Here is a 26828-nt window from a genome sequence, read left to right on the forward strand (position 1 = left end):
TATAACTGACAAGTTTCTTTTTGTGCCTGGTGTATATACCGCATTTTGGGTAATTAGTGGGACCCTATATCCTAATACACAGCTGATCAGAACACATGTTTAGTACCCATCCATTTCCATGATTGCTGCATCAATATGCAATGTAAGATTCACTTAATTTATAGACCGGTATTCAAAGTTTATAAGGTCATTCAACTACTGTACAAGTGGAAATTTCTATGTGTGTAATTTTTATGCTTTGCCAATTTTAAACTACATTGCTAGTTTTTAATTTCGTGATTTTGATGTTTCTTATATATAGACCTATACATTAAAAAAGAACATATTTGTGTGTTTTTATTTCCGATTTTACAGTTTATAAGGTCATAAAACTATGTTATTTCAAGAGGATGATGAGGATGTATTGTTGATTTTTGGAAGACGCTGGCTTTCCAACAAACATTCATTTTGATTCCACCTGTATCTTGCAGATTCTATAAAATAATGTAGAGTCAATCAGGACATGTGACAAGTGTTGACAAGGGCATTTGTAAAAAATAATAAAAATCAGTCTTATCTGTACAAATGGATGTCAGTTTTTTTTCTTTCCATGTGTCGCAAACACAAAACGTTTCACAGAAAATGTTTAAATGTCAGGTTTAATGAGTATAAAACATTTTAATAAAATACAAAAATATATTTTAATTAGAGAGGGCGGCCTATCTGCTGTGTCATAGCATGACATCAGTCAATATGAGACATTAAATATTAAATGCGAGGATCCAGAGGATACATGCCTGAGAAAATATATATGCCAGTTTGTCTGAGCTCCATTTCTTTAAAAATATATTTTACTAAAATGTTTGCCAAAGTTAAAATGTTTTGACCCAAGCCAAACAAGTTTATTAAGTTCTAAAAACATTTTGTGTTCCTGAATTTGCTGCGCTTTGTTTTTCAACTGGACATAGTTGACTGGGAATTATATTAATACTGGGGATATGAAAGTTGCACCTTTTTAGTTTGTAAAATATCTCCATGCTTTGCAGCAATAATTTGCTGTTATGTATGAGACACATATATTCCTAATCCCAAATTTTGGATAAACGTGTCATTTATTCAGTCCCTTGATATTTTCTATATAATTTGAAAGCAGGGAAGCTGGTAGGTATGACTGTAAAGATGGGACAGACAAGAGCATATTTCTTCAAGAACACAGTCAATAACACTTCTGACTTTTTATTGCAACATTATAAATAAATGTAATAATAAATGTGACCTGCTCCCACAAAATGAGCATAAAGTCGGAAGTTGGGACTTAAAGACATGCAAACTTTGGAGTTGAGGTTCTTCGGTTGAAGTTGGCAGTGGTGATGTATGTACTTTGGACAACTGAATAGACTTACAGCAAAGGACATACCACTGACTAACTATACTATGATCAGCTCTTAATAGGCGAGTATTGTTTTTTCCCAACTTTCATAAAAGTGTGCATCAGTCAAACAAACCGCGATCCACATAGACAGTGCACCAAGCTGTTTGTACGCAATTCTATATCAATCCACGATGTTATGAGTCCCGCCGAGTAAGAGCTGATCAGAGTATTATGTCTTCAAACAATGAATAGCAACACAAAAATTGGAACATGGTCATGAAACTAGCAACTTATGACATTTTGCTCATTTGACACTTCAGATGTAGACATATCTACATGTATTTACTATTTTTATGGCATTATCATTCAGCATGCTCTACACTGGTGTATGTTTTACATTCATTCAGTTGAAATCTGAAGAAATATTGAAGGCTCAGTCTCAGAAACACATTAAGGCCTCATCTCCACCATTCTCAAGTGTGTCATGTCAGAAAGATGTATGACAAACAATTTTGGGAATTTTTGGCAATTCTAGTATTCTTAATACCAGTAGTTGACCAAATCCTTTCTCAAAATGATCAAACTGGAGATGTACATGTAGTCTTGTGTTTCTAATCTAAACCTACTGATCAATATAAAATATGTCAATGATATAGCAATTAATGTACCGCTATAGCATTGCTTTTTAAAAAAGAAACACACAGGTCTAAAAAAAATCATGTAAAAGTTAACAAGAAAATGTTCACATCTGCACTCTGCAGACATACATGTTGATAACGGTCTTCCAATGTAAATCAGGAATTTGTGTATAAGGTTAAATTATAATGTAGACTATAAGCTTGGGACTTCAAAAACACTTCATGTTATCAGAACTTTCATGTTAACAGAGTTTGTGTTAATGAGTTGCTACTGTGGTGTGCATGTGACTGGCTTTTGGAACATATATATTCTAGTGAGTTTCACAGATTGAGTGCGATTTAATATCCACAATCAACCATACTGTTATCAAGTGTTTGTTGTAACAATGCTTATGCCATCCAGTAATGCGCCCAGCGAAAAATATGATCACTTGGTGAAAGAAGCATTGTTCAGTCATCTTCCATCTTTCATATTTCATTCATAAAACAGGTAATGTGTACATATAGCCACTGTCAGCAGGACTGGCATCAACATATGTTTGTCAGTCATTCAGGTAGCTATATACACATCTGATTACTTTCATTGTAACTGCCATGGTGTCACTGAGCAGCAATAACAATAATATTCAACAATGAACAATGTTAGCCTATTCCCATAATACCTGTCCATTTTAAGCAAAATGGATGTTTCAATAAAACTGTCTATATGCAGCAATCCAGCATCAATGGAGATGGAAGTAGCGATCTATTGCAGCTGAAAATGCAGCAAAACCTGCACAGCCAAAGATTCCTGGTTTGAGACCAGCTGTAAGAGAACAAGTAAACATGTTGGTTTGATTTGTAATTGAACAAGATTTAAATAAAGATAGAAAGAAATACACCTTGCACCTTTTTGTGAAACAACCCATATCAAACAACAACAAAGGGAATTGTTTATGATGGCTTTTGATTAAAATTATTTCAAAGTTACACATTTGGAAGGCACCATGGCAAACACATGGGGCACCCAAGGAAATTGCATTTCGATGATATACCTTTGGCTCAAATTTGGAAGTATATAGCACATGATATGATTTAAAGGGCCGTATTGGGTGACCAGGCCAGCCAGCTACAGACATATGGATATGGTATATTCGCTGTCACCAATAGTAGAGAGCAAACCCAAAACACTCATAAAATTCAACCTTTTTGAACTTTTCTCTCTTTATCTTTAAACATGTTTGTAAGTTGTCATATTCATATGCTATATAACCAATTCTTAAACACTTGAGAACATTCCTGCAATCTTATTGGTTCTTACCCGTGTGATATGACACGATATCACACGGGTCAGCGCGTGTGCATCAACGCGATACGCGTACTCGCTATTTGAACCAATCGGAGGCGCATAGCAACAACGGGACTGGTCAATTTTAAGCCCTACATTTGTAGGTAGTTCCTTGTAAAACGTAGGATTTAATTTGATTAAAATTTGAAATACTTATATTTCTATTTGAATTGAAGTGTTTAAGAATGAGAATAAAGGTATTGTTTTATGAGAATAAAGGTATTTTTTTGGCGTAAAACAACTCTGCTTCGCCTTGTTGTTTTACTTAAAATAATGATATCGCCCGTGTTATATGAGATGATAGATGCACTCCAGTGGCTAAAACCAATACCTTTATTCTCTAATTTTTATGTAAACACCTCCCTTGTGACTGTGGTTGAGAAGGTCAAAACGGCACTTTAAGTCCAGTCGAGTGACTAGGGCACAAACCCTATTTGATCACCACACGTTCTAAGACTGTCCCTTCCCTCTGACCGCGAATCAATGACATCTTGTCCAGCTCAGAGAGGGTAGGTCATCATGGTTTTAACATTTAACATTTGGTTTTCAACATTATTGAGGACGCATCAAGGCTCTGACGCTGAGCTCATTTGGAAGCTTCTGTATATCAGCTGTTATGAACACAATTTTCTAGAATGCAACTTACCTCTGAAACCGATAACACCCCCTGTGACACACCCAGCCATGGGACTGTTCTTCCAATCAGCTTGACCTCGATGCTGTCATGTAATAAGAAAACATTGCATGTAATAAACACTGAAAAATAACCATTTTGACTGTTTATTAATTTTAAACATTTAAAAACAATGTACACTAGAGCAACTGTGCCCTTTGCAAGGGCACGAGGTAAGTTAGGCGGATGATTGTGACGATCTGATCAAGCAGCAATACTGTGCTCGTGGAAAGCTGGCATTTTGAAAACTTGACCTTTAGTCTGGTGCCCAAGCCGAAAACCCAAAAGTAGCGTCCGCACAATGTTTTTTTCTTGTTTCTATATCACCAAGACCTACTGATTCAGAAACTGACTGATGCCACCTCAGCACCCTTGGGCATTTCGAGATATCCAAGATGGCCGCCAAAATGGCTGTCATTACATATAAATAGCCATATATCAGCTATATAAACAGGTATGGTGATGATTTTAGTGTCTTTGAATAGGTTTTCGAGGTCAACGAATTCATATTAGTCCTTATCTAAACCACAGAAGTCTTTATTCACGCTGAAATCCAATATGGCCGCCAAAATGACCGCCGCCACATATAAATAGCCATATATCAGCTATATAAACAGGTATGGTGATAATTTTAGTGTCTTGAAATGAGTTTTAGGGGTCAACCAATTCATATTTGGCCTTATCAAAACCACAGAAGTCTTTATTCACTCTGAAATCCAATATGGCCGCCAAAATGACCGCCGCCACGTATAAATAGCCATATATCAGTTATATAAACAGGTATGGTGATAATGTTAGTGTCTTGAAATGAGTTTTAGGGGTCAACCAATTCATATTTGGCCTTATCAAAACCACTGAAGTATTCATTCACATTGAAATCCAATATGGCCACCAATATGCCCACCATCACATATAAATTGGCTTATATATAAACAGCTATGGTGATGATGTTAGTGCCTTTAAATAGGCTTTAGGGTCAACGAATTTCATATTTGAATTGTTACATCTGACTGCCGAGTGTGCTTAAGAGCTATAACAGTGAAATAAACAGCTTGTGTTATATTGAAGGGGCTTATGTGGTCACTTATTCATCAGGTACTACAACTACCTTATCTGGTAATGTCACAGATGTCAGAGGCTTGTTTTCATCTTTCAGCCACCCCAACTGACATGGATCCGGATCAGGTGGATGATCGGGGGGGGAAGAAAATGCTCGCTTCCATGTGATAACTTGCAAATGAGCTCGTTTTACATTTTCAACAAATGCCTCAGTTGTTGGTGGCAAGCTATTCAACTTTGGTGTGGTTGTCAGTCACTTTCCGTTTGCAACTTTTGACAACCAAGTGCTGTACTGAGCCTCTGACATTGTCCCAGTTGGCTACAACAAATGTGGTAGCCTCTGCAATTGTGTCATCCACTGCTTGCTCTCTATCATCACACAACTTGTCTAGCTTATGGTCCTTTGGAAGCACTTACCAATTGCTTCAAAGATAAGCCATAGTGTCACAACCAGAGAGGGCATGAGCAGCCAGAAGTTGTGGTACAATATATACATGCTTTATTGCGGTTGCTGAAATAATTATTACTAGGCGGTTACCCGTATTTCGCGGTTCTCGGCTGTTGCAATTACCTGGCTGATGGTGACTGTACCCACCAAGTTTTATGCCCATAGGACAGTTTTTACTAATTTGACCTCAGATGACCCCTTGTGACCTCGAAATGACCTGCCAAAATTTGGCTCTAAATGTTGACTGCACCCACCACGTTTCATGCCCATACAACAGTTTTTAGTAATTTGACCTTGGATGACCCCAAAATGACCGTCAAAAAATTTGACTCTAAAAGTTGACTGTACCCACCAAGTTTCATGCCCATACGACATTTTTTACTATTTTGACCTCAGATGACCCCTGGGTGACCCTGGATGACCCCAAAATGACCGTCCAAAAATTTGACTCTAAAAGTTGACTGTACCCACCAAGTTTCATGCCCATACGACAGTTTTTACTAATTTGACCTCAGATGACCTCTGGATGACCTCGGGTGATCTTGGCCCACTTACCGAAACAAACTTGTTCTGTCTGAGGTCCAGATGCACCCACCCACCAAATTTGAGGAACATGCGACCCCTAGTCTCCGAGAAAATAGGCGGAAAACAGTTTTTACTAATTTGACCTCAGATGACCCCTGGGTGACATTGACCCACTAACCAATACAAACTTGTTCCGTCTTAGGTCAAGATGCACCTACCCACCAAGTTGCATGCCCATATGACAGTTTTTACTAATTTGACCCCTAGATGACCTCTGGTGACCTTGACCCACTAACCAATACAAACTTGTTCTGTCCCGGGTCAAGACGCACCCACCCGTCAAGTTTGAGGAACGTGTGACTCCCAGTCTCTGAGAAAAATAGTTTTTACTAATTTGACCCCTAGATGACCTCGGGTGACCTTAACCCACTAACCAATACAAACTTGATCTGTCTGGGGTCAAGCTGCACCCACCCACCAAGTTTGAGGAACGTGCGACCCCTAAATCTCCGAGAAAATAGGCGGACAGACACACAGATAGACTGATAGACAGAGAGACAGATAGACAGATAGACGATGCGTATTATTATATAGATTGTATGCTTGAAAATACCTTCCCATCCATAGAAAGGTTATAGGTAAGATTGCTATGATGTAGCTATATGTGAGCAACGGGAACACATTCGTGTCATCACATATGACTTAAGTCTTCTTAATCCCTTGGTTGGCAATGAAGGCAACTTGCTGGGATATAATAACATCAGCTTCGCATGGTTTATTTTAATATCAGTCCGCTCGATCACAATACCCAAATTGACTTCTTGTGGGACAGAATAAGATCTTGCACAACAAGTCAATGTTGGATTAACTTACGATATTTTGGGTTTCGGCACTAAACTATATTTACGAGAAAGAATTTTGACAAATCAGTGTACACAAGCTGAGATGTTGATGCATACAATACTGCATTTCAGTGGCAAGCATTCAGCAAAAGTGCTGGAAAACAAGCCAGTATTCAAAATCAGCTCCCTGCTACAGAAGCAAATCACACTTAATGGCATTAAGAACAATGTTTAGATCATCGCCATCATTTGTCAACAGCTCTGGGATCGTGTGAAAGATCTTCAGCAAACAAACACTGTAGCTCATCGATGTGCTGTGACTGTTCCACAAGAGTTCAATTTGGGTATTATGATCCAGCGGACTGATTATATGAAAACGAACCATGCGAAGCTGATGTTACTATGACCAGCAGGTTGTTTTTATTGCCAACCAAGGGATTGAGAATATCAAAGTCATGTGTGATGACACATGTTGCCCACATATTATCACCTGTAACCTTTCTATGGAAGGCATATTACTATCTGTAACCTTTCTATGGAAGATACTATATATGGTCAATTCCAGCCAAAGCGGGCCAAAATTCTCTCTGGGGCCATTTTGAAAATGTTTTCCTTTTCAATTCTAGACTTATCAAATGAGACGATCATGTCTAGTGAATCATCAGGTGGAAGTGCCATCGGATTGAAAAATAACTTTTCTTGCTAGACCAAATAAAGTGTTAAATGCGCATATGCATGTTACCCACGAATTCAAGCATTTTTCACCTGTTGTACGCCATAAAATTTCACTTTCTTTAATATCTTTCAATATTTTATGTGTGACTCATATACACTAGAAATCGGTGAAGACTTTGAACGTAAAATAGAATTTTATTACATATATCTACAAAGAAATATTTTGGTTATTACAAATTTTAAGAAAGAACCAGGTGTATAGTTAAGATTGTGTCAATTCTTCGAACTCTTTCCAAAGTGGCTGTTATTTAACATTACTGTAATTACTTAATAAAAATAAAAAATACTTTTCCGTATGTCAATAATTCAGGCTGCAATGGCACTAAAATGAATTTTAATCAAAATACAGACTACATGGAATATTTAGAATGGATCATTATGGCATTTTGGGTATAAAATTTTTGAGAATAATGAAGTTGCCAAATTCAAATAGACAGAGCAAACAGTAACTGTTTTATATTATTATTTTAGTAAAATCATTCCATATTTTCATGCAGCAATATTCTATTAACTCGTGTTTGACAGTTCCTATGAACTAAAACACTATCAATACATTGTTAACTATAATTTAAGTAGGGATTCGTGGGTAACCAAAATGTTCGTGGGTAACACATATGGTCACATTTTTAAAGTTGGGACCCTATTGTGTCACATACACACATTTGACAAAAATTACATGTATTAGTGCTCTATGCCTAATAACTAAAAAAATAATTATCCAAAGTGTGCAAAAGTATACATTGTCGGAAGCCTGAGATATTGAGGATTGCAAATATCTAATTATTTTTCCAGTATACAGGGTGACCTAGGAAATATACAGGGTGTAACAAAAGAAATATTACAATGTAATGCAATTTGTTGTATGCTTCCTAGTTTATACATAGTGTATTAAACTAAATATTGAAGTTCATATTTGAGAAGCCAAAAGTAATGCCCATCCAGACATATATAATTTATAGTGGTTAATTAATTGTATAACGGAATTACAGGGTGATCAAAATTTGTCTGATTTTTACATTTAAAAACTTTAAATTCGGTTTAGTACAGGCATATGACAAAAATGTATGTTCATTTGTTCAAATTAAATACTTAAAAGAAATTCATGAACATACCTTCATGTTAGAAAGGAACAATTCATTTCAAAATGCCAGATTTGATTATACAGGGTGTTCAAAAAATGAAGAAAACAAATTCTGATGATTATGTAATTACCCACATTCACAATATTATTTATTGATGATCACAACATGTTGCCTGGCAATAATTGCACTGTCTGACATCTTGTTAATAGTTTTACTGTTGATATGTGAAAATCAACATAACAATTTGACAATCATATAGGGTGATAATTTGTAAGTCTGTAGATACATGTAGTTGCATGGCAAATGGCTCCTAAAACAATGAATGGTGTGCATAGAAGTTAACAATTAATATAAAAGCTTTCAATTGTTTTAAAAATCAAGGAACATTAATTAATAATAGCATGCCTGCATTAAACGGCTGCAGAGCTATTCCCCCCAATTATAATTCAAAATGGGTAATAATCGGCATTTTCGAGTGGTATTTGTAATATAGTGAGGTTCTAATTAGCTAATTATTGATATTAATTAATTGGGAATTAAATTAACATTTATTTAGGCTGGGTTATTACAATAATGCTACTATCCAAATAAAATAACAAGTTAATGAACTAATATACACACGGTTATTCATTTATATTGCCTATCCCATTGGAAATACACAGTGCGCATCCTCACCCTCGCGCATCCTCACCCTCCTCCACCCCTGACCAATTATAATAAATGAGTTATAGTAATTAATCTAAACTTTCTTTATCATTTTATCTTACAGATATTATTAAAGCAATAAATTATCTTCCAAATGAGACTAAATATACTCAATTGTGATGTCTTGTTTGAGAAATATGAGCATTTGAATGGCAAATAAACGAAAAAATGTGACAAATCCACCCTTTTTAGGGTCCCAACTTAAAAAATGTGACCATATTTGAAGGTATGTATTGGTAAGCGGCAAAATAGAAAATATTACAGAAGGTTGGAAAGCACCATGCGGTTATTCCTCCATTGTGTTTCAATGATTCCCGTTTCTCTAACCAATTGCATTTACCAAAAAAATGGCAATTTAGGATAATCAATCAAAACTTCATGATGCAGCTTCAGTATACCTTCAAGAGGACGCTATTAAACAGGACTGTTTTGGAACCTATTTCGCATGTTTTCAAAATGTTAAGATGCATAAGAAACATATAATTTACGAGTAAATCCTTGGATTCGTGGGTAACGCCGAATTCGTGGGTAAAGCTATAAGTACTATAGTACCGTTTGGGGTTTGGGTTTCTTAGGTGTATAAACTGTAAGTACTGTCAAAATTATAGCATACCCATGGCTTGAATATGTGCTGATTTAAACTTAAAATAAACAATCTCCTTATTTTTCAAGGTTAGCATCTATTCGGGATTCGTGGGTAACAAAAGTTTAAACCGTCGTAGATTCTTTTTTAAAGCGGTGAACGTATTTTTACGATTTACGATTTTAAGCGCTTGTCAAACTAAATTCAGTGCCCAAAGTCATTAAATGTTAATTTAAGTTATGGCAATTATATTTGCTGGACTCGTGGGTAACAGTTGATACGTGGGTAACGTCAAATTTGATTTTATGGAATTTTATGGGTAAAACGTATTTGCATAAAATAATCACTTGGACCTCAGAATTATAGAACGAAACTTCGTTTCATGATATAGTCATTTATGGCATATTCACTTAACATTTTTCAGAACGATCATTTTATTTTTGATACGCGGGTAACAAAATTATTAGCCAAATTGACTTAATGGCCTCTAGAGTCCACAAACTTTGGTGGAATTCAATCGTTTTACATATGATGAGAGATCATGCAAACGTCTTTCTAACGGTAATAATTTCATTTTGATTGAAGGACATTCAATGACATATATGGTGCTTTATCTTTGAATTCGTGGGTAACGCCAATTCATTTAAGCTATCATAACTTGTCCCCTGGTATGACTTGCTGGTAAAGGCCTATATGCACAAAGAGAGCACATTGGACGTGACATGATATGCTCCATCAATAACGTGATTTCCTTTATTAATGACATTTTAAAGTGGAAAGTTAACATAGAGAGAATTTTGTCCGCTTTCGCTGGAATTGACCATATATATAGTTCCAAGCGTGCAAACATTAAAGTCATGCATCGTCCGCAAAGAAGCACGTAGAACTTCTGGTTGCTCATATCCTACCTGGCTGTGACATTGTGGCATATCGTTGGGAAATTGGAAAGGCAACTGTTATCAAAGTGCTTCTAAAAGGGCCATAAGTTAGGAGTTGGGTGATATGGAGCAAGCAGTGGATGACATAATTGCAGAGGCTACCACGTTTGATGCAGCATGTGATACAAGCAGCCAACTGGGACAATGTGAGCGATTTGGTACTACAGCACTTGGTTGTCGAAAATTACAAAATTGAAGGTGACAACCACACCTAAGTTGAAACCTTGCCACCAACACCCGTGGATGAAAAACGATTGTGTTTGTAAATTAGCATCTAGAGCCAGTGTTAAACCAGGATCCACCTGATCCATGTCAGTTGGGTTGGCTGGAAGATGAACCAAACAAGTGGCATTACCCAATATTGTGCAACCAGCACCTTCAAAATATTTTCAGGATGATATTCTGTAGTAGTCAGATGGATAGAAACTGTCATGAGCAAAGTGATCATGAGGATTATGATGACGAATCTGATGAATAAGTGACCACATCTTCCCATTAAACATAATTAAAGCTGTTTATATCATTGTTATTCCTCATACTCAGATGTAGCCATTCATGTAAGATGGCGGCCTCCATGGATTCCAATGTGAATAAAGACTTCAATATTTTAAATAAGGAAAAATGCGTGCCAATTTATTGACCCCTATGACCGATCTAAGGCATTAACATCAGTACAATACCTGCTTAGATATAGCTTATTATAGCTATTTATATGAAGTGGTGGCGGCCATTTTGGCGGCCATATTGATTTCAATGTGAATGAAGAATTCAGTGCTTTATATAAGGACACGTATGAATTCATTGATCCCTAAAACATATTTAAAGACACTAACATCATTTCTATTCCTGTTTAGATTCATTATGTGGTGGCGGCCATTTTGGCGGCCATATTGGAATTCAATGTGGAAGAAGATTTCAGTGGTTTATATAATGACAGATATGAATTCGTTGACCCCTAAAACCTATTGAAAGACGCCAAATTCATCACCATATCTGCTAATATAGCTGATATATGGCTATTTATATGTGATGATAGCCATATTGGCGGCCATCTTGGATATCTCGAAATGCCCAAGGGTGCTGAGGTGGCATCAGTCAGTTTCTGAATCAGTAGGTCTTGACGATATAGAAACAACAAAAAAACATTGTGCGGACGCTACTTTTGGGTTAAGACGATATTTTGGGTTTCGGCACCAGACTACTTTGACCCCCTTAATAACCTTAAATGAATTTCAAAATATTTAAAACATGTTAAGAATGTCATAAGGATCATTGCATTTAAATTTCAGTTCAATTGAAGCATTTTGAAAACTTGACCTTTGACCCCTTTATGACCCCTTAATGACCTTAAATAAATCTTAAAATGGTTTTAAAATGTATAGAATGTCATAATGATCATTGCATATAAATATCAGCTCAATTGAAGCATTTTGAAAAACTTGACCTTTGACCCCTTTATGACCCCTTAATGACCTTAAATGAATTTTAAAATATGTTTTATATCTTGAGAATGTCATAAGGATCATTGCATTTAAATTTCAGCTCAATTGGAGCATTTTGAAAAACTTGACCTTTGACCCCTCTATGGCCCCTTAATGACCTTAAATAAATTTTAAAATGTTTTAAACATGGTTAGAATGTCATAAGGATCATTGCATTTAAATTTCAGCTCAATCGGAGCATTTTCGGTTAAAATGACCTTTTTTGACCCCTGTGACCCTGGATGACCTCGGACATTAAACAAATCCATAACTTTTGTAGCCAGCTACTCAATACTGCTTGTGACTGAGTTTGGTCGAAATCCGATCAAGGATGTGGGAGTAGTACTTAGCAAATTGTGAGAAAGAAGAAGAAGAAGAAGAAACAAAGAAATGGCAAGAAAAAAATAAGTTAGGCTGCACGCCTAACTTAATAATGTCAACAGCATTCCTACAGTTATTGTCTGACCCCTAAATAACAAGCATACCCAAAGCCAGTGCTCAAAATTCACATGAGGGAAGAACATCTCACTCCCCAAATTTTAACAAAATAGCCCCATGAATAATAATTATGTCATGGATTATGTTCAAAACAGTATTATAATCATAAGTATTTTGAACTCGAACTAACCCATTATTTTACAAAATGCACACACAAGTTTTGCTTGTTGCAATCCAGAAATCATAAAAAAAACATTTTTAATATCATTTCGCTTGTAACCTTTTAAAGCTTGAGTTTGGTAGTGACGTGGGTGCATATTGTGCAGTATTGAATTGCATGCTTCAAACTAACCCTCCGGATCCAGAGCATACACATGCGCAAGAGGAGAACAGGTTATGGGCGAGTTAAAAAATAGGTGAGTTAGAAAAAGGCGAGTTAAAATGGCGAGTTACCCCCTGCAGTGTTTTCCGGAAAGTCAATGCGGCGAGTTGTGAATTTCCAGAAAGTCCATGCGGCGAGTTGTGAATTTCCGGAAAGTCCACGTGGCGAGTTGTGAATTTCCAGAAAGTCCATGTGGCGAGTTGTGAATTTCAGTATCACTAGAATGCACAGTGGCCGCCACTGTTGATGAAAATGTATTTGTATGACTTTTTATTTCAAGAGTAGTGAGATATGATTAGGTTTCTTTTATATTAGTGGTTGCTTGTTTATCACATTTTGTTATATTTTTCATGGTACATAAAATAGTTGAGTAATCAATCAATTGACTGATTATGTGTTGTGCCCCTTTGTGTTGTGTTTAAAAATTTAAAAGTTTAAAAAAAGTGTTTAAAAGTTTTATAACTTTTCTTTGTATAACTTTTTTTGATTTTATTTATACTAGAAGAAGAGGGCAGCCTATGCACAGGCGACAGTAGCACTGCCTCTATTAATTCCCAAGATCATTGCAAGCCGAGAGAAATATATGATAAATGAGGACTCAAGCAAATTAGAAACTGATTTTGCTGATTTTGGACTATTCAATAACAATACTTAAAAATACACTGTGACATTTTTAACTCACTGTTGGGACTTACTCAATACTGTAACTCGCCTCCAGGACTTCATAGTGTTACTGTAACTCGCCACCGGGACTTCATAGTGTTGCTGTAACTCGCCACCGGGACTTCATAGTGTTACTGTACATGTAACTCGCCACTGGGACTTCATAGCGTTACCCATGGGAATATCTAAAAATAGCCTGACTCTGTGGGGGGTAACTCGCCTTTTTAACTTGCCTTTACCTAACTCGCCCATATTGTAACTCGCCTAAAACATGCTCTCAAGAAGAGGGCGGTTCACATAACACGCTTGCAGCAAGTAACCGCATAAAAGCACTGACATCACTACTAAACTTCAGATGACACAAAATAGATGCTAAATATATACCAAGTTAATTTAGCTCCATGTTGTTGGGCAGGAAAAACCTCTTATGTGTCATTGGCCACTGATCATGTGTAAAGCAAAACCCAATTATAACGTTTTGACAGTTTTGTTAAAACATGTTTAAGGACCAAAACTTACCGATTCTATTAAGCATTCTGTACCAGCAAACATAGCACCAATTACAGCAAAATTTTTGGCATGAAAGAGACTTCTTTTGCCCATATCTTTTAACACATCTCTAGCTTTCTGTTTGGCAGCTAACTCTGGGTCCACTGGGTCTACACTGGCTGCAAATAGTCCTATAACACCACCAAGGGCAAAACCTGTAAAGAACAAAGTGGGTACAATTATTGGTAACACCACCAATACACCAAGGGTATAATATAATCTGAATGGAATAGGATTGAAAAACAATCATCTTTTAGTCAAAGATGATCAAAACATTTAAAAGCATTTAATCACTTGCGCATTAATTAATCTGATTTTGTGATTTTTATATGTACACAAAAGTGTTGCACTAAGTCACTTGCACAATTAATTAATTGTGATACATTGTAAGTACTGGTATCATAAGAACGGACATATGCTGCACATTAATGATCTAGCTATATAATTGTTCGTTTACAAGATTCATCACAAAAATAACTTGTGCCAGTGACCTTTACAGGGTATAACTTAGTCTCAAATTTTTGAATAGCAAAATTGCTATTAAGTTAAAATATATGCATCAATTGTAGATCATCCTTCTGATAGTTGAGTGTTTGGATAAGGTCATGGGAATGAAAGTTTAAGATCTGCGTCCACCGTCAGTATACATCCAAACTTACCGCATGAAATTTTCATTATTTATAAAAAAAATCATTTCCACAAAAGAAGGCTCTGAAACAAAAATGTTATGTTCTGGATTCTGCTTGTGGACACTTTGTGCACAATAATATAGGTATGCTAGGTGAATTCAAATTTGCCATCAAACAGAAACTGCATCATTTTATATATCAAATTAAAGCCCTTGAGCAAACAAAGCCAAAACTAAAAACCTTTTTTTCATAGCACTTTCCGTAGCAAAGTTACATCTTGTCAAAGACTGACTTTCATCAAAAAGATTCAGCTAGCAAAATTCCCCAAAACGGCATTTCGGGGGTGTTTCTAGATCTTGGTCTCATGGCGATAGCAGCTTTTTTAATGGAACTGCTATCAAAATCCTCTATAATTCCATGTGCGACTTGATTATCACCATAAAAAATCATATATGTGACCCCTCGGCACAACTGAGCCCTGAAGTCGCCAATCATCATTTTTGAGATATTCAACCAAACTATTCTGCTTGAAATTAGCTTTAAAATGATGTACCGTAAACCGGGGCTACATTGCCACTACCGGGGTAACTTTGCCACCCGACCGATAAAATGATATATGCCTTTACTGCAGAGTACCGGTACACAAAAATAACACAAGGATTGATTCCAATTTGCCCATGTGAAAATATATTATATGCCATATACCTGTACATATATGTAGTTCATGTATATGGTGGTTAGTAACTTTGGAAAATCATTTTTAAAATTTGGGTTTTTTTACACGTTTTTCATATTTTATGAAATATCGACCCCACAGCCGCAAGTACTGACTTTACAAATTCACCCAATGTATAATTTGATACTTTATTATGTCCTTACTACTGAGATAAAATATCAAAACCCTCAATCTGTAGATTTGTACCCTCACAGCCTTGTGAAGTATTGGGGGCTACTTTGCCACCCCATACCGGGGTAACTTTGCCACCCTAATTCATATGTTATGCCGACAGTTTCGAATAGATTTATAGATTAATTCTGGAATACCCTTCAAACCAGAATGAAATCTATAAGTTAAATGGTTCAAAGGGTGTTCCAGAGTTATCCATACTAATAGTTCTTATTATTTCAGGTCAGATCACATCAGTACCATGGGGCTACTTTGCCACCCAATGTACTGACTTCTAGATTGTTCAGATAGATGTTTTGTCATTCCTGTTATATTTAAAAAACCCAAAGGGTGGCAAAGAAGCCTTAATCAAAGGTTGAACTTGCTTCAAAATAGGTCTGGCAAAGTAGCCCCGACCCATGGGGCTACTTTGCCAACCAATGTTTTTTAAAAAAAAAGGGGCACAGAGTGCCCCAATGGTTTTCATACTACATATGTGACCCCTCACCACAACTGAGCCCGGATGTCGCCAGTGCCACTATTGAGATATGCTCCATTGAACTTAACAATAAACAATAGGAAACAAAGGATTTGACCAGGCGGCAAAGGACGTCCCATCATATTGACAAAATAACACTAAATTTAGGCAAAGTAGATTTTGGGCCCTTTACAAACCTATGCAATATATCCGCTAAAAGTCCGTTTTTAGCCATAACTTGTGTCGATCGATTTCTTTTAAACCAGATATCCATGGGAGATAAAAATTAACACAGAGAAAGTAAAATGTATTTAAAAGGAATCTGCCCGGCGCACAAGATGTGCACCGAATAGATTTTGAGTAAAAAACCGTCAAATTTTGACTTTCGCGCGTTTTTTAAAAATCCCTTAATTTGCTCTCTGCTACTAGCTATGAAAAGCATCTGCCATTATGAGCGTACAACGTATCGTTATTTCTATGCTGTGTAAGAGTCGGATATTTGCGATTCGTCATCTTGGATTGCAGCAACCCAGATCTTGCCCTTGTTCCCGATTTCCTTATCACGTGATTATATACAGACTTACTCACAAATTTTAGGAAAGTGGTGTGTTTACGGCGAGATCCATGTTTTTGTTGATGTACAATAACAAAGTCAGAACGAAGCACGGAGAAGTCAGTACTTCTGTTTACAAACAAACAAAGACAGCTCTGTTTACAAACGTGATGACAACTCCCGGTGACAACTTGAGCATAATTTTAAATTTGAGGTGAGTGTACGGAATAATTAGTCGAGCTCACTGTTTTCGTAGGGTCATGATGCACTGTCTGATGCTGAAAGCTTAAAATAGTACAACAGTGAGTGAGCACATCCAATGCAATGCATGCTATGACACTGATCAGTGCACAATGTCTATAAAATAATCAGTCTACAATAATCATCCATCTATTATAAAGACAGCGTCACTGTCTGTAGTGTCAGTGTATATTAAACCCCCGGGATTATAAAACACTGACCATGCTGACCCCGGCCATGGTAATTGTAGTACGGGGAGCTGGATCAATAAGGGGCTGTGCAATAATTATGAGCCCCCAAACGGCTCACCAAAAATCGCTTGCCCTCCTCTCAGCCCGCCAAAAATCGCTTGCCCCTCCCCCCTCTTGGCCCGCCAAAAAATCTTTGCCCCCCCCTTTGAACATGCCAAATTTTTGGGATCCCAATTTTCAAACTTTGAATGCCCCGTGAATGTGTGCCAAAAATTGCTTGGCCCCCCTCTCGGCTTACCAAAATTGCTTGCCCCCCCCTTTCGGCACGCCAAAAATTTCTTGCCCCCCCACAATTTTACCTCCCAGGGCTCAATTATTGCACAGCCCCTAACCGTAATCCTCTACTAGCTAGTGATCTGGACATGTATATTGTATTATGTATCTCTCCTCGAGAGAGAGAGAGACGTCAGTATACTTTGCACTTTAATGTTTTTTGTAGTAAGCTTTACAGCTTTTAAATGCATGTAAAAACACTGCAGTAATTTGAGCCAACTCATCCGATTTAAATTTTAATAGATATTTAACCGACGTCACTCTTTTGAGTAATTCAAATGGACTATTATGCCTCGCCGACTTATGTAGAGCAGGGCATTTTTGAATGGGAAGTCGCCCCTGACCATCTCCTGGCCCCATACCTCAGGGAATTTCCAAAGTCGCTGTCCATCGACTTCCAAGCAGGATGAGGAATCTTGTCTTTGAATAGCAAGCAAATATCCTGAGATAATCAATTATCCTGAGATAATCAATTATCCTGAGATAATCAATTATCCTGAGATAATCAATTATCCTGAGATAATTGATTATCTCAAGATAATTATCCTAAGATAATTTATGATCAAGATAATTTACTATCAAGATAATTTATGATCTCCAGATAAAAACATCTTGAGATAATGTATTTTCTCAAGATAATTTATTATTTTTCATCAAGATAATTTATTATCTCGAGATATTTATCTCTGGACAAAATGATAGAGATGTTTTCATGGAGATATTTATCTCAAGCTAATTTACTATCAAGATAATTTATGATCTCCAACTAAAAAACATCTTAAGATAATGTATTTTCTCAATATAATTTATTATTTTTGGACAAGATAATTTATTATCTCGATATTTATATCTGGACAAAAAGATTATGGATATATTTATCTTGAGATATTTTATTATTTCCATATATTTATCACAAGATAATTGTCTCAGGATAATTGATTATCTCAGAATAATTGATTATCTCAGAATTGATTATCCTGAGAAAATCAATTATCCTGAGATAATCAACTATTCTGAGATAATCCACTATCCTGAGACAATTATCTCAAGATAAATATCTCCATAAAAACATCTCTTTTTGTCCAGAGATAAATATCTCAAGATAATCAATCATCTTGAGATAATTGATAACAAATTATCTTGAGATAAGTCACTAAAAAAATACATCTCAAAATCTTTTTTATCCGGAGATAAACATGTTGAGATAATCTTGAGATAAATTATCTTGAAATAATAAGTTATAAGATAACTTATCTCAAAATAATTTATTATTTAAAGATAATTTGTTATCTTTTATCTGGAGATAAATGTCTCGAGAAATTATTTTGAGATAAGTTTAATTGATAAATCTCAAGATAACAAATTATCTCAAGAAAATACATCATCTCCAAACCGTTTTTCTGAAAATAATAAATTATATTAAATCATCTCAAGATAAATGGCGATGATAAATTATCTCCAGTCAATTTATTTTTTGGAGTTAACTTTATGGAGATGATAATGTATTAAAAATGTTTTCTTTTCCATTTTTGTTATGTAAAATTATTGTTATTATTGTCTTTTTTTTTTTTTACAGGAAGTATGCATGATGGTTTGGAAAATGGACCTTGTGATGGCTATACCATGGACATAGGAAACAATTGATTTTTGAATCAACGGAGGGAACCATTCTTGTTGGTTATTCAATGGAGCTCAATGGATTGTTCAACCTACGGATTTGTCACAAACTTCTCACATAGCACTATAACATGATTAGTCGTTTGGATTTAGGTTCCAGCAGTTAAGAAAAAATGGCTAACTTTGTGACTAATTTATGAGACATTGCACCATTTCACTGTTTGATGCTTCAAAAGAACTCCAATGATAAATTAAAGGTTAGATCTGCACAATAACTAATTGTGAACAAAAACTGAACTGAAAAATATTTACAGAAATGATTGTGTTCCTGGAGAACAAAACTATGGTAAAGGGCTCCAGAATTACTGCTGTTTTCTTTGTTTTTTGCCAAATTTCTCATTTCAAAAATACCAAATGACAATTTGAAACAATTTTAATTTGTTTACATTTACATTTAACCTTGGTCCTTTTCTTTTGTGCTCATACACATAAAACTGGAATGAAAGCCCCAAGTAGGTCAAATTATGCATCTCCATTTTGTGTTTAGAATTTGAGCTATTTTTAATTTTGACTGGAATTTTCAAATTTCAAGGTTCCATACAGCAATAATCAGCAAAGAAAAAAATTGGCAAACTATCTTCTCTGCTACTGAACTATGCAGAGTCTGATACCATTGTTTATATGCTATTTACCTGTCTTCTTACAATTTTTATTCCTACCCAAATGCAACACTGAAGTAAATTCAAGCAAAGCAAATGATTATGTTTTTAATTTAATATTATTTATTTTCATTTTTACACATATACAAAGTCGTGATTGTTAACATCATCTGTAATATCAGTAATTGTGTTAAAAGTTACCAAATTTCCCTTCAATAATGTAAAGTAAATCTTTTGATACCATGTAAAGAGGTTTAATAAAATGTTATTTTTATATAGCATTGTTCTACTAAGTCTTGATTGTAGTCATTCTTCTCTCATCTTTAATGTCCATTGTCCTTTTGCATTTTTTTTTTTTGCAGATCAACCCATTTTTTTTTGCAACAGCATGTGTTCATAATTCAAAATCTTCTCATAAAATAAAATATTTGGCCAACCGCAGAGTGTTAATTCCAACACTAATGTTACCGGAAACACAGAAAAAAATGTGTTGAGCCTTATGAAACCACACAGAAGTGAAATGAAAGATCTTGAAACCTTTTTTAAATGAAGTAAATGATTTTCCTAACAACAGGTGGAAATTATACATTTCATGTGGAACCAACTCAGTTTGCTGATCACAAGGCCATCTATTGCCACATGACTTGAGTTAGCTGGGAGTATTTCAAAATACTTGACAATAGAAATAACTTGAGCTGTAAACAGATGTAACGATGGCCAGCTGGTTATGTTTTGTACCAATTACCGGTACATGCTGAAGGTGCACTGAATTTGAAGTGGCACTATTCACCCATTGCACAGTCCTGTCATATGCAAGGAGAATCTCAAACTGGCAATTGACACAAATGGGAAATATTACGTAACATTACACAATGTAATATGACTGGTTCAATTCCCATTCATGTATGCTGTCAGATTGAGGCTCTCCTTGCATATAGTGGAACGGTGCTATGCAGAATCATCGACTGCAGATCCGTTGGATAACACTTCAATGGGAAATGAAATTTGCTGCTTGGATGATGTCACGATGAGGATAGCATTTATTCCGGCATTTATTCCGATTGAAAAGTGTGTTCCGACAGATCTGCACTCGACCTACCTCTATGGGTGAATTGGGTTTGAAGTTGCACCTTTGAGTCAAAGAGTTCACAGTGTGGTGCACAGTGTCATCGGCCCGATATCTTCATGGCAGAAAATGCCATGGTAGGTTGAATCCACAGCCACGGATGGCCATTGTATTCCCACCTGTTTAATAGTTTTTAAATGCATAGTGGGCTGAAGGACATCCGACTAAGGCTAATGACATTAGCCTGTGACTGACCTCTGTACGGTCAGCGAGCATACATTCGCCATTGTCATATGCTTATAGACTGTCTCTCACGATAGTCTCCTACACAGCCAGTTTGTGTCAGGCAATCTGACACTCGTCGATCCTGTATGTTCGTGATAGCCACATATAGTCTGGCCTGAGACTACCTCCACAAGGTTCTACGCTGCGCTATTTAAAATCTTGAATTTTGGTCACTTTTTCAGCTCAAGACGCAAGCTACTCTCTCAAAGCGCAAACTAACGACTATCATATCTGTTCAACACGTATTTTCAAGTGTATGAGACCACATCTGGTTTCTTCATTTACGGGAGATATTCATCATTTTCTAACCCGGTATCCGAAGATTTTCGTCTGATATCAAAATCGCGCATAGCAATTCACGTGTATCGATCCCGTGTATTTATTTTAATATCTCTGCTGCATAAATTATTAGCCAGCCAATGTCGGTGTGGGGCACTAATTGGGGGATCATATGGAGGACCACTAATTAGGTTGTATCTAGCCTCAGTTTGAGGCATCTGGGCTCTGGGATGGTGTTTTTTTACTTTTTCCTCATTTTTTGCTTCTCGATTTATTTTTTTATTAATGTATTGTAGGCTCCTTCTAATTATTTCTTGCCGCCCTAGACTTCTAATTATTTCTTGCCGTCTAGGGCGGCAAGAAATAATTAGAAGGAGCCTACAATACACTGAGAACTTAGTGTTGTGAGTAAGACATAAAAACTGGTTGGAATCAGCAATTTTCTCTGGTTATTTTCTCAGAACCATAATAACGAAGAGAGGTAGTAATCTGATATTATCATGTACAGATCAGAGGTGGGTGGACAGGATTATCAGGATATGAAAACACATGCATAAAAAAATAATAATAAATCGAGAAGCAAAAAAGAAAGAAAAAAATAGGAAAAAAATAGAACAAAAAAAATACCATCACAGAGCCCAGACACCTCGAACCGAGGCTAAGTTGAATCATAATATGACTGTTCTTGGTTTTTTAAACCGAGAACAAATGGCTCAACCAAAGCCTAAAAGCTTATGATGTTCTCAGCTGTCTATCCATTCTATCACTACAAGATTCCTATTTCTGCCACCTGCACCGGGCCTGCACAGGTACACCATCACCAAGGTACCAGGCTGGTACACATAGAGTACCTACACAGTACCAATACTGCCACTGCACAGAATCCATCAGCAGTGGTACTGTACTGGTACTACACTGGTACTCACCTGGTACTGCACAGTACCAGCCAAGTACATGTGCCTCGGCGATGGTGCACCTGTGCAAGTGGCCCAATAGGAATCAGGTAGTGTAACTGAGCTTCATATTATTAATCCTTAAACTCTTGTTGCCACAGTCCACTGCTTAGATTTAAGTTCTAAATTGGAATGTAAAATCTAAAAGTTACTTGTCGAGTGCTTGTTGCCACAAATGGCACTGTAGTACACCAGTACATAGACTTGGTTTCAATCTCAATAATTATGCTAAATGTGGTTGCTGGTTCCTTATATTGCTGACTACCAGTTGCCTGATGAGTTATCAGTTTCCAAGGCTTGGTCAATCTTTTGGCTTACCACACCAACCTGTAAATTTAAAAAGAAATACAATAAAATATTTTTTTATTGTTTCACATCGAACAAGTTTTTACTGCAAATTGAAAATGATACACTGGGATACAACAATATTCTGGGAGACAAATTACTGCTGGTGGCAAACATTGGCAAAATGGTGCAAGTGATTATGAAAATGCCACTGTTAGCGACATTTGAAATCCATTTCAAAGCAGTTTAGAGGTACCAGTACTCATGCCTTCTTAGCTCCAATTTCCACTGACATTCTCCACACAAAGGTGTGAGGTGTACACCACAGCCAGAAGAGGCACACAGAAAAATAAATTTTTAACATATTCACAACTTAATTTCCTCACATGAAGTTAACAAATAAAGAAATCATTTTCTTTACATCAGTGTAAATTTTGAGCACATTTCAAGGTGTAAGGTGACCAAAATTGTAGTCTCTTCCCAGAGACTGGCTCAATCACAAATTAATGAGCAACGGTTTGCCGTAATCTCAATGCAGACATGTGCAGCAGTGGTGTACGCAGCTTTTCAAAAGTGAGGGGGGCGGGTCTCAATTTCCCCTGAAGGCCCTTCGCTCGCCATAATTGGTAATGTGATTTCCCCTGAATAGTGGGGGACCCCCTTTGCGCATATCACTGATGTGTAGGAAGGTGTCCCACTTGTTCTATTAGTGGCATTCAGGGCCTTTATGTGAGGATATAGGAAAGAAAAGGTCATGAAGTTTCAGGCTAAATTTCCATGTTGGGTTGCTGGGTCTGAGTGCTTGCGATTCTGATCGATGCTGACATGCCAGTCACTGTGACTTGTTTTAACATTCCCATTTCACTAAACTTTTATTTTGTAACCAACCATCGTTTGTAACCAAGTTGTAAGTTCAATTTCACTAAACTTAAGAACAGTACCCTTCGTAAGTAATATGGATTTTACAGAGATCCTTCAGTAATGTTATGTCTAGTAGTGGGTATTCATTAAGTTACGAATACCCATTAACTTTATGAAGGGTCCCTGTAGTAAATCCATACGAACCGTACTGGTCGGAGGTTAAATGAAATGGAACCTACGACTCATCATAACGTTACAAAGGATTTTGAGATTTCTGAAGCTTTTTAAAGTTGAATGAAATGGACCCCTGTTCCCCCTGTTAAATATACTGATATTAAATTTATTCTCTTGGTCGGGCCACATCACATTCATTCATTTGTTGGAGTGAAAACAACTTATCGCATTTTGTTTGAGCCTGGTCCCATCAGGACCCAAGCGTGTCTCCGCACGGAGCGACCGTTTAAACAAACAAACAAACATAGCGTGATAGCTTGTGATACACTCCAGAGTTCAGTGAATGCGAATGTTGTTTTCATTCCAGTGCTATTGTCAGCGGTTCATGCTCGGTTTTACGACCAACAGAATAGTTTGTTACTGTAAAAAAAAAAAAAAAAAAAAATGATTTAGTAACAATTAACTTGTGATGTGGAGCTTACTTATCTCGGTTTACTACACTATTCAAATTGCTACGTGCAATTACATGTACTGCAATCATTCTTGGCAATGTAATTCATACTGCGTTGGGTATTCCTGCGTTGGCTGTGTAGAAGAACTAGACACAGAGTACATGTAACTTACACATACCAGGACGCAAACCGGGACGCAAACTAGTATTTATAATCATGTATCTCGCTGAGACAACTTTTAATATACTTATGGTATACTCACTTTATTGCAGCATCCAAAACTGTCACACAGATTTAATCCACAATGTTGTTTTACCGAGAGTTTACTTGATTTCTACACATAACACAGCACAGCTCAGCGTACCGACAATACCGACGTGTTGGTTTGTTTACATTTACTGAACCCGGAAGTCACTGTTTGCGATCGCCAAAGTGGGTTGCCAGTTTGCGAGTGTCCTTCCCCCCCTGGATTTGACTGTTTTATTGATTTTTCACTACTTAAATGTCAAGTACTATAGACATGATATACATCATTTTAAAGCTAATTTCAAGCAGAATATTTTGGTTGAATATCTCAAAAATGATGATTGGCGACTTCGGGCTCAGTTGTGCCGAGGGGTCACATATATGTAAAATGCACTGGCATATAGCTTTCCTAATAACACCTATGTAACAATTCATGCGAACATAAAAAGAGGGCGCACCACAACATCCAAAAAATGTGGCAAAGTAGCCCCGGTTTACGGTACGGTATATCATGTCTATAGTACTTGACATTTAAGTAGTGAAAAAATCAATAAAACAGTCAATAAATCCTTTGTTTCCTATTATTTATTGTTAAGTTCGATGGAGCATATCTCAATAGTGGCACTGGCGACATCCGGGCTCAGTTGTGCCGAGGGGGTGCCGAATTTCGCTGACTAGCAAATGTGTTAACTAAGGTTTGCCTGGGATACCTAAATAATAGGCACCTAGGGCCTCCCTAAGCTAGTACCAGATCGTATCTAATAGCTTCAACATGTGTAATCATGAGCGATACCTCTGTTCAATGCATTCACTTTAAAAGCATACGGTATTGAGAGTAATTATGAATAATGAAATATTTGAAAATGTGACACGACGCAAATCCAATCCACTGATTCCCATAGTTTTGACAGGCCGTAATTCAGCAAAAGCCAAAACCATCTTATGTTTGACTTGGTAGATTCTCTTGATGCGTATGTATGCATGTATGACGCACCCAGACTTGGTTGGTGGTGGTGTACGTAACTGTAACTTGTGTTTAAGCTTACCTAAAACACAACTGATGACAGTTTTGAACGTGCAGCTCTCCATTCCTTTCTCAATCAGCAATTCTTCCCGTGATTTCAGCGGCTGAGGTAAACCAAACTGTCTCGTTCCTTCGTTATGTTTATGTTTATTTGGTCCAATCAATGAATCCATCATGCCTACCATGTCAAAAGTTCGATTTTCTGCAGTGTTTTCTGAACCCGTCGAAGACATGTCTGCACCCATGGAAGTCGCCATCTTGCTTAGTGTTGGGCAATAATAGTATCAAGTGTTGGGCGATTATGCGATTGTTGTATAGAAAACAAGAAAGGTCCTGCTAGGGGTAGCCTATGTCATTTCTTCGGAAGGAGGGGGTCACCGGGGGGGGCACTTAAATATGAAATGGATATAGGTGTAGGGCTGGCACTTTCGCACTAAGGGGCATTCGGTGAGAGCAAAATGTAAAAAATATGGGGTCATTGGGTGAGAGCATGATTTTTGGCATTCGGTGACAGCAAAATGTACAAAATACCGGGACAAAATAATGGGTCATTGATTGGGTGAGAATATGACCTTTTTTTAAAATGGAATCTTTGGGTGAGAGCCGAAACAGCGCCGCAAAATCGAATTTCTAGTTCTAAATGGCTTCAAATTTCATTGTTTTTTTTTTCAAAATAGTTAAGTAACAAAATCAGTGATAGGCCTAAATGAAAGTTGCTGTTCAACTTGAACTTGAAAGGGTCTTTGGCCCGGTCTTTGGGTGACAGATCATCATCAAATGGCAAAATAAGGGGTGTTCAGGTGACAGAGCATGTGTTCGTAAAAAAATATGCGGTCTCGGGTGACAGCGATGGGGTCTTAACAGCCCTACATACGCGTCAGGAGAGTTGGAGTGCTCCCCCCGGGGGGTCATGAATATGTCGGTGACCAGGATCGCTGACTGGAATCAATTTTTATGACCCCCTTATCGCGGGCTAATTTTTTTACGACCCTAGGGACCGTTCACAAACACTTGTAAGGGGGGGAGCTGATGCAAAAAAATTTTATCGCAAAAATTTTTCGGGGCTCCCCCTTTACAGACCTCGAAAATTTCAGGCCCCCCCCCTTTTTGACATGAAAATTATCGGTCAACCCCATCGAAAAGCATATAAACTCAATTTTCCCAGAAAAATTTGTGGCCATTTTTAGCCCCCCCTTAG

At 36.9% G+C, this 26828-nt stretch overlaps 1 protein-coding gene and 1 long non-coding RNA gene across 2 annotated transcripts; one reads left to right on the forward strand and one right to left on the reverse strand.

Moving 5' to 3' along the window:
* Positions 1–1178: 1178 nt before the first annotated feature.
* Positions 1179–25913, reverse strand: LOC140167912 (mitochondrial import inner membrane translocase subunit Tim22-like). Its single transcript, XM_072191201.1, has 4 exons — positions 25653–25913; positions 14390–14574; positions 3963–4035; positions 1179–2794 (listed from the first exon to the last, which is right to left on the reverse strand). The coding sequence occupies exons 1-4, from the start codon at positions 25885–25887 to the stop codon at positions 2712–2714; spliced, it is 576 nt and encodes a 191-aa protein (XP_072047302.1). The 5' UTR covers positions 25888–25913; the 3' UTR covers positions 1179–2711.
* LOC140167913 (uncharacterized) lies at positions 16991–20455 on the forward strand. Its single transcript, XR_011861088.1, has 2 exons — positions 16991–17179; positions 19306–20455. It is a non-coding gene; the product is annotated as an uncharacterized lncRNA (long non-coding RNA).
* Positions 25914–26828: the final 915 nt, after the last annotated feature.

The sequence above is a fragment of the Amphiura filiformis genome, chromosome 13, assembly GCF_039555335.1.
Source record: "Amphiura filiformis chromosome 13, Afil_fr2py, whole genome shotgun sequence".
In the NCBI taxonomy this organism is placed as follows: Eukaryota; Metazoa; Echinodermata; class Ophiuroidea; order Amphilepidida; family Amphiuridae; genus Amphiura; species Amphiura filiformis.

Coding starts and splice junctions, on each gene's coding strand:
- LOC140167912 (XM_072191201.1), bottom strand. CDS start 25,887: ATGGCGACTTCCATGGGTGCAGACATGTCTTCGACGGGTTCAGAAAAC. Junction 14,575..25,652: donor TGTCATCAGTTGTGTTTTAG/GTAAGCTTAAAC, acceptor TGTTCTTTACAG/GTTTTGCCCTTGGTGGTGTT. Junction 2,795..3,962: donor GGGTGTTATCGGTTTCAGAG/GTAAGTTGCATT, acceptor GTTCTCTTACAG/CTGGTCTCAAACCAGGAATC.